The sequence below is a fragment of the Physcomitrium patens genome, chromosome 1 (assembly GCF_059467195.1).
Source record: "Physcomitrium patens ecotype Gransden chromosome 1, ASM5946719v1, whole genome shotgun sequence".
In the NCBI taxonomy this organism is placed as follows: Eukaryota; Viridiplantae; Streptophyta; class Bryopsida; order Funariales; family Funariaceae; genus Physcomitrium; species Physcomitrium patens.
Genome location: NC_143410.1, coordinates 26,637,218 through 26,646,055, shown reverse-complemented (window position 1 = coordinate 26,646,055; position 8,838 = coordinate 26,637,218). Strand labels below are relative to the sequence as shown.

The window sequence follows — 8,838 nt, the reverse complement described above, 5'->3', positions numbered from 1 at the left end:
ACATTGTTTACATCAAGAATAAAAAAGATAGTACTTTGTCAATTCAATACAATAACTAAAAATAACTTGATTCTACAACAAAACAAAAAACAAACAAACAAACCTAGATAAGTTATTCAACATAGAACATATAATGTTTATTGTATCGACATGTAAAAAGTAATATACAATATAATTTACGTCACAACATTACGTTGTGACAGTGATAATCCAGTGTGAATGGATCCAAAGGAGCTTCTGCAAAGCCACGGCTACAGGCCCAGCATTCTCAACAGGGAATATTCTCGTTAACACCTGCCACAGCCTTGGGCCTCCTAACCAGGATGCGCACTGGTCACCGTTGCAGGGTGCAGCCTCTTCACATCCTTCTGCGACATTCCTGCCGCCAGTTCGCATCCTCCTCCGCCATTTACACGTTTTAAATTGGGTTTCCAGTATGATGCTAAAACTCCAGGGAGTGCATTTGGAAGCTTGCAATCTGGGTGTAAGGACGCCTTGTTCGAAGCGACGGGTGGAAACGAAGCAAGGGAACGGATCAAGTCGGGTGCTCGTGTGAGTATTGACCAGCATTGTCAGTTATGGATCTCGTTCCGCAAATCGGGCATTGAAAGGCTCTCAAAGAGATGGTCTACAGCGAGTGCTTGCCACCATGGAGAGGGTGCAAGATGGGGGGGCCACGCAGATGAGGGTAGCAGTCCACAGCAAAGTCGGGATCTTATAAAGTGGGCACCCGCTTCCGCAGACTTGTTAGAAACCGCCGCCATTAGGAGGAATCCATCAACCTCGGCAGCGAAGAAGCGAAGAAGGCTCGACCATCTGGAGGGCAGAAATCGGATAGCCTGGACAGAATCGCCACCGCGATGACCGACGAGAGTCTGTACCCGCACGAGCATTCGCGGCATGCGATGCTGGCGGTGTTGGCCACCACAATGTTCTTCATCTCCACGGACAACATGCACATTGTGCTTAATAAACTCGATGCCAACTCCAAGTGGTGGTCCATCTACGCGATCCTTTTAGGATTTTTCTATTTCTTCTCGTCGCCCTTCCTTGGAAACACCATTCAACCAAGCTACTCCAACTTCAGCCGTTGGTACACAATTCAGCTCAATTAATCTTGTATTTGTGTATGTTTACCAACATGTGCAGGCATTTAAATAGAGAGATGGGTCAAATTATCATGTGCCACTACATTGTTTCTTTTCTTTGTTTTTTGTTTTGTTTTGTTTTTTGTTTTTTGTTTTTTTTTTTTTTTTTGCTTACCCTTGTTAGGTTTTGGTGGGTGTTTGTGGGATATAGGTATGTGGTGTGGTTGTTGGTGGCAGCCATGTACCACTTGCCAACCATTCGGTCCATGGGTGTGGATGTGCGAATGAATTTGTCCCTTTTTTTAATTCTGTTTTTGGCATCTATGATGACCTTGTTATTGTTCCATGTTGTGTTTATGGTTCTTTGGTATATTGGACTTGCATCTCAAGATGCAAGAAAACCCCCAAAAATATTAACCATCATTCAAAACTCTGTGGTAAATGCACTTGAAAACTTCAACCATGAAAAACTCTTTCTACTTTTCAAGTTCTTATATTTATGTTTTCATTCTTATGTAAAACAAAAACAAAACAAAACATAACCTTAACTTGTAGGAAACTCACAACTTCTTTTTTTGACAAGAATTGTATAAATATGGGTAAAATTCACTGTGGATGCATCACTGTGTTTGGAAAGGAGGAACTAAATGCAAGGAAGAAGGTTGTGTTTTGTGGTGTAGGTTCTTAGTATTGCATGTTGTGTATTCTATAGCCATTGTGGCAACCAAGTGCCACGTCAAAAGCCAACAATGTGGTCCACATACACTCTAAACAAGCTTGGAGAAAAATCTATCAAATGGGTTGCAAGGCCTCCAGACCCAAAATCCCAACCATGGAACATGCAACACATGAAATCTCAAGTTTGTTGGACATGGCTTGCTCCAGTTGGTTCTGCCAAAGACTACCCAGTCTTCTCCAAGTGGGTGGTCTATGGAGAGGTTTGATTCCTAGACTTATTTATTTCATTACTTTTAATTTACTTTAAAAAGTTGGAATTTTTTCAAATTTTGAGTTGAATTTATTACATTATTCTTTTTTTGTTTTCTTTTGTGGGAATTTTTCATTATTCTCAAATGCTTAATGTGAGCTGTTTTAAGATTCTATATTATTTTATTTTATTTTATTTGTTGAGTCCATTCTCAAGATGAATGGATTCTTGGCCCCACTTTCTATAATATAAAACCTTTGAACATCTAGTATAACAACAAATGAATTAATACCTAGTTTTCTGCAAAGATTAGGTTAATTATCAAGTGAAAATTTTACTTTCACAACTATATATTGATGGACCTGTTTGTGTTGTATGTGCAGTTGGTATGCAATGATGCATGTATTGGACCATCTGATAACATATCACCTGTATATTCATTATGGGCAACTTTCATTGGCATTTATATTGCCAATTTTGTTGTAGAGCGATCTACTGAGTAAGATTGCTCTTGAAAACTATTTTTAGTGTTAATTTTCCATATATGGACATTCCAATAATTTCATTTTTATTTCCAAACTATTTATTAAATATATTTTGATGATTTGATCAAGATTTTCAAGGAATTCATCACTTATGAAATTCAGTGAAATGTATTTCTTTATTTACTCATTTTATGAAACATGTATACTTCTTAACACACAATATTGGAAATGGAAAAGTGGCTTATTAATTTGGGGGTTTCAGATGGGCACTCTCACATCTAGCAAGCAATGCACAACAAAGAAATACACTTACAAAGCCTGAGTTTTTGGATATGGTTCCTTGGTATTCAGGGTATAGTTTCTACTCCTCAAATTTCCTAGTATGTTTGTGTATTTGCACCATACATTATACTGTATATATTTTATTTTTTTATTTTTTTAAAAATTGTAGAATGATTTGCTCTAGAGTATACTCTCCATGTTGAAGTGTGCGGGGTTGAGCTTGGTTGTTGTGGTAGGACATCTGCAGATTTATTCAAAACTGCATTTGATCTCTTAGTTTCTGTGACTTTGTTCCTTGGCCGCTTTGACATGCGTACCATGCAAGTGAGCAAACACACCACACTCTTGGCATAAACTTTCAATTCTATACATTTTTTAAAATTAGTTTAATAAATGACAATTTTTTTTTGAAGAACAACAATTTGTTTCAGGTAAAATTGGGTATAAATTCATGTATTATTTTTTTAAAGTATCCAATGGAATGCTGTTTGAAATTCAATTATTTCTTGATAGAAAATTTACAATCAGTTTTTTTATTAAAAAACATTGAAGGGACTCTTGTGAGAAGTGTGTGTATGTATGTTTGTACATCTCTCTCTCTCTATCTACATATACATATACATATATAAATATGTATGAGTATGTATGTATGTCTATATATATGTATGTTTATGTGTATCTACACATACTGTGATTGTTTTTAATTTGTTTTGTAGATTTCAAGAAATATCATTATGAATGCATGTATTTATTTGCAGGCAGCCATGACTCAAGCTCAACAACAAAGGAGCAAGAGTGTGGTGCATTCCCATCTGAGCCAAAAGAGTGAGTTGTGGATGGATTTCATGGCAGACACAGGAGATGGAGGCAACTCAACATACAGCATTGCCCGTCTTCTAGCCCAACCCTCCCTTTGTGTTGCCGATGAGCGGTGTTGCGGTTTCCATAACTTGCCTCGTAGCCAGCTCCTCCTCATTGGCGGTGACCTTGCGTTTGTCTTTTAAAACCAAGCATAGAACAAAAAATTACATTTGATTGAGTCAATGCTAAAGTCTCAAAACATCAATAAACTACTTTGCCTTACAATTCAGTTTATTATATTTAAATATTGTCATAATAAGAATAGTCATAATGATTTATTTCAAAAATTTAAATCTTCACAAATATTAATGTTAATACAGCATTTTTATATATGCATACACTCATGTGTTACAAGTAATTATTTTATTATGATATATTTTTTAAAAAAATGACATATATCACATTTGATGTAAGAAATGAAGTTTTTCTATTATACATATTATATATGTATATACTAACACATACTCTTTTTTGCTATATTTTTAATATGTTTTTTTGACAGATATCCCAATCCATCTGCCTTTTCCTATGAGCGCCGTTTTTTCCGACCATTTGAGTATGCATTACAACCTCCACCATGGTATAGACCTGAGCACATAGCTGTGAGTAAACCTGAATTGCCTGAAGGAGTTAAATCATTGGAAGATTTAGAAGCTCCACAATGTTTTGCCATACCTGGAAATCATGGTATTCCAAAAATTTATCAATAATACAGTGATATTTATATCATTTTGAAAGTTGATGCTTTTGAACCCACTTGTTCACATGAATAGGGAAAGATTTTATGTTTGTGAAATTAAGTTAATACCATTGTTTTCTTATTAGGATGCAGATTGGTTTGATGGACTTGATACATTCATGCGATACATTTGCCATAGAAGTTGGTTGGGAGGATGGTTGTTGCCCCAATCAAAAAGCTATTTTGCTTTGAAACTACCTCATGGTTGGTGGATATTTGGACTAGATCAAGCTCTCCACGGTGACATCGACATTTTCCAATTTAAATATTTTAGCAACATTGCAAAAAATGAGGTAAGTCTTATCATAAATGCTTTTGATGGAATATAATTATGGTGGATCCCAGAAGGTTATAATAACCAGCTTATTTTTAAATGATAGCATAGTATAATAATTTGTTTTATAAAATTTTAAAGATTGAAGAACTATCTCTTCTTTAGGTTTTAAATCACTTGAATTCTCATGAAAAAAAAAAAAAAAAAAAAAAAAAATTAATGTTTTGGAATTTTGTTCTTGATTTCTTTTCTTTCTTTTTCTGTTTGTGATTATATTATGTGGTGTTTATGTTCATCACTTTGTAATATAGGTGGGAGAAAATGAATCTATAATAATAATGACCCATGAACCCAATTGGCTTTTGGATTGGTATTGGGAAAATAGTACGGGGAAAAATGTATCACATCTTATTCAAGAGCATTTGAAAGGTAGGTGCCGCCTTCGATTGGCTGGAGATCTTCACCATTACATGCGACATTCTATCTCAGGAGGAGCTCAAAATAATTGCATTGAGCATTTGCTTGTTAATGGCCAGGGAGGCGCATTCCTCCATCCAACCCACATATTTGCAAAGTTTCAAGATTTTCAGGGGAATAAATATGAAAAAATAGCTGCATATCCTACAATGCGTCAATCTGAAAGGGTTAAATGTTAAACATGTTTACTTTATTTATATAAATTTTCACCATCACTTTTCTATGTGAATATGTTGTAAAAGATTGTATGAATTCACCTTCATGAACATCCAGTTTAAAGTCTTAAAGTTTTTCTTAAATTGTTATTACTATTATTGTTAGTAAAAAATTAAATTCACTTTTATTTATTTGATTAGTCATAGTTTTAAAATATATATTTTAAATTATGTATGCACAATTGCTAATTCTATATTATTTTTTAAAAAAAAGAAGCTAAGTTTTGAAAGATAAGTAATCTGATTTGGAGGTGTTTGAACTGATTTGAACTGATTGAAATGTTTTATATAGATAGCATTGGGCAACATTTTAAAATTCAGAAGGAAGAATTGGCAATTTGATGTTATTGGTGGTATTGTGTACTTTGTGTTAGTGTTTTCAATGTTTCCACAGGTAAAATTTACTCTGTCATTCTAAAAAGAATTTCTACTATTTCATATTTGGATATTTGGAAATTTGAATAGCACAATTTGACCTGAAAATTACTGATTATAATAAAATCCTTTCGCTGGATCATGAAAAGATGGTTTCAGTGTGAATTGAATGAAATTTTCAACAATGGTGATATTCGTGGAATTCTCATAGCATTTTGGAGGACAATGGGTCAAGCATTCATCCAAATGGTGGAGCATAGCTATGTCTCAATGACTGGAACCCTTGTTCTCTTGGCATTGGCCGTGTCATTTGTTCCCGTGAAAGTGTCACGGAGCAAGCGAATTATCATTGGATTCCTCCATGTCACTTTGCATCTTGTGTCTGCAATGGTGTTGATGTTGTTGCTTGAAATTGGCATTGAAACATGTATTCGTCACAACCATTTGGGAACATCGGGTATAGAACTTCGCATCATTCTCATTCCAATATCATATTGAGTGTTTAACTTTAAATGGTTATATTAAGTGTATGGGTATACCTTTTTAATTCTTTCTTGAATCTTGTGTGTTGAATGATCCGGCTGCTTGTTTCTAGGATTTCATTCCTTGTATGCTTGGTATCATTCAAAGGAAGGGGAACATTTTCCTGATCCCATGGGATTGAGAGGGCGTATTGAGCATTGGACTTTTGGCATGTACCCTGCATGTATAAAATACTTAATGGCTGCTTTTGATGTCCCTGAGGTAATTAGTAATCCAACATAGTTTGTTGGTGACCTTAAAATATATATATTTTTTTGTAAACACTTATTTGTTCTTGTTAATAATGATATTATATGTTTAAGTACAAAATCATTTACATGTATTTTTTGCAAATCAACTTCTGCATTAACACTCTCACTAAAGGGGCAGAGGTATGTATGTGTTTGTGTGTATGTATATTTTCCAATGTTAAGATAAAATAATTCTTTCAAGCAAAGGCTTTATTGATCTGAATCCAGATCATATTAGCTATTTCTATTTTCTATTTTAAGTTAATTTAAAACTTAGATTTAAGTCTTTCATGTATGACATAAAAAATAACTATCATTAATTACATGAAATAAATTCAAACATTTAAGGAATAAAGCAATATGTCCTTTATTTGAATTGAAATTCTGTACAATGAAACAGGTAATGGCAGTAACCCGCAATAATATATGTGAGCAAGGAATGTCTAGGCTTCCACGGGGTTTGGTTTTGGTGTATTATGCAACTGTTTTCTTATATTATTGGATATTTTCATGTCCAATTGTTTCCCTTGTATTTGGGAGTTATCTATACATATGTATAAATTGGTTCCATCTTCATTTTGATGAAGCATTTTCTTCACTCCGTATTGCCAACTACAAATCTTTCACCCGGTGTCACATTTCTTCAAAAGGAGATCTACATATTTATACCCTTGCTATTGACAAGGTTAACCATTGTACACCATAGTCAGTTTTATTTGAAAAAAACTATAAAAAAGGATACATATAGAATCATTGGTTTTAAATGGTAATTATAAATTTAGTATTGATATACATCTATTTAAAAAACTGTGTAGGTACCAAAACAATGGGCTTTAGACCCTCATTGGGAAGCTGAACAAGCTTGCCAAAAGGAAGTTGATTCACACAAGCAGGAATTTCCAAGTAAATGGACTCCTGTTGGTTTGTATAAAGAGCGTAATTGTAATGTTCGTATCATTGATTATTTTGAAATCAAACAAAAACCTGGTCAAACCAAACCCTCCAAAGATGTTCCTTTGTTGCCTAGAATGTTATTGAGTGACACTTTAACACCATCAAGTAGCAATTTTGGGCAATCTAGTTTGATCAATTTGAATACCAGCAAATGCATGGATCACAAGAAGCAATGTTGTTCAAATATGTTGCATAAATCTTTGCAGTTTCCCAATAGCATGTGTGACTATGGGGAAGATATCCCCATAGAAAGAGGTATTTTGAATTGGTATGAGAAACATGACATTGTGGAGAATGGTAATCCATTGGATAATTTCATTGAATGGAGTGACGAATCGTTGATGAAATTTGGAAGTGAACCAAACATTTCATCATTTGTTTTGCCAAAGATGTTAATCTCCCATGGAAAGGAAGCTTGTATGGATCAATGGCCAAGTTTGTGTTTACCTACTCAGTGCCAAAATCTGATGGAGCATGAACCACCATTATGGGAAAATGATGTTAGGGTTGTTTTATTTAATGAAGCAGAGGGTTTACAAGAATTTGAAATCAACAATATATTGAATTCAAATATTGAAAACATACATGATCTTAATGCCAACAGAAGCAACATTGAGAACTCCAAAATCAGTATTGAAGGCAATAGCTTGGAAAAAAGTTGTGAAAATGCAGTTTATAACACAAGTTTAGACCCTGAACATGATATAATAGATCAATAGAATTCTAATCATATTATCAACAAATGAATTTGATGGCAAGAGGGTTTGATATTAATGTTGTACATATAATATAGTGGAAGATTCCTCATATGTGCATGTACATGTGTATATATATATATATATATAAATATATATACGAACAGAACACACATTTTAAATAAATACAGGATTAGTTTGAAAGATATGTTAGTTTTCTTAATCATTTTACAAGAAAACTAAAATTTTAAAAAACCACCAAACCTGAACACAAATAAAACAATGTGTAAGTTTTTAGATTTTTTTTTTTTTTTTTTTTTTTTTTTTTTGTTAGTCTTAAGAATACACATCATGTATGAGAAAGATGTTTCTACAAGTTTCAGGTTTTTATTTGAATGTTTAAAATTTATAAAACTGTGTATCTTATACTTAAGGATTATATCATTTTATTTTATATTTATGTGCAGTCTACTGAATTGTGTGTATGCAATTCTTGAATACAGTGTTTGCATTGTCATTCTTTATTATATTTTGTATTATTGTGTATATAATAAGAAAGCTTAGTTACAAACATAGATATTAAGAAGCTTTCTCATTGTTTAATTGGTTGAGACAAAGAAGTCTTCTTATTAGCCAAAATATATGTTGCCCTTTCACAATGTAAAAATACATTTTGTCCTTTCACAATGCAT

At 33.5% G+C, this 8,838-nt stretch overlaps 1 protein-coding gene across 10 annotated transcripts; it reads left to right on the top strand.

Moving 5' to 3' along the window:
- Positions 1–353: 353 nt before the first annotated feature.
- Positions 354–8,270, top strand: LOC112281207 (uncharacterized). Of its 10 annotated transcripts, XM_024517466.3 has the most exons (15): positions 368–1,093; positions 1,300–1,525; positions 1,769–2,026; positions 2,400–2,515; positions 2,764–2,853; positions 3,020–3,107; positions 3,542–3,774; positions 4,147–4,331; positions 4,477–4,676; positions 4,969–5,301; positions 5,642–5,743; positions 5,884–6,181; positions 6,320–6,468; positions 6,898–7,182; positions 7,313–8,270. In XM_024517466.3, exons 1-15 carry the CDS (start codon positions 861–863, stop codon positions 8,168–8,170), a joined length of 3,654 nt encoding a protein of 1,217 aa, XP_024373234.1. In that variant the 5' UTR covers positions 368–860; the 3' UTR covers positions 8,171–8,270. The 10 variants fall into 10 exon arrangements, 5 of the variants coding, with proteins under 5 accessions (XP_090111104.1, XP_090111095.1, XP_090111096.1 ...); XM_073538113.2 differs by lacking the exon at positions 368–1,093 and having other exon boundaries at positions 1,390–1,525; positions 1,801–2,026; XR_016505838.1 differs by lacking the exons at positions 5,884–6,181; positions 7,313–8,270 and having other exon boundaries at positions 357–1,093; positions 6,898–7,038.
- The last annotated feature ends 568 nt before the right edge of the window (positions 8,271–8,838 follow it).

What these genes read in the sequence shown, in the direction of transcription:
- LOC112281207 (XM_024517466.3), top strand. Translation starts at nt 861, where the DNA reads ATGACCGACGAGAGTCTGTACCCGCACGAGCATTCGCGGCATGCGATG. An exon ending in GTTGTAGAGCGATCTACTGA is followed by an intron (nt 2,516 to 2,763) that starts GTAAGATTGCTC and finishes TGGGGGTTTCAG; the next exon opens with ATGGGCACTCTCACATCTAG. An exon ending in CAACCATTTGGGAACATCGG is followed by an intron (nt 6,182 to 6,319) that starts GTATAGAACTTC and finishes GCTTGTTTCTAG; the next exon opens with GATTTCATTCCTTGTATGCT.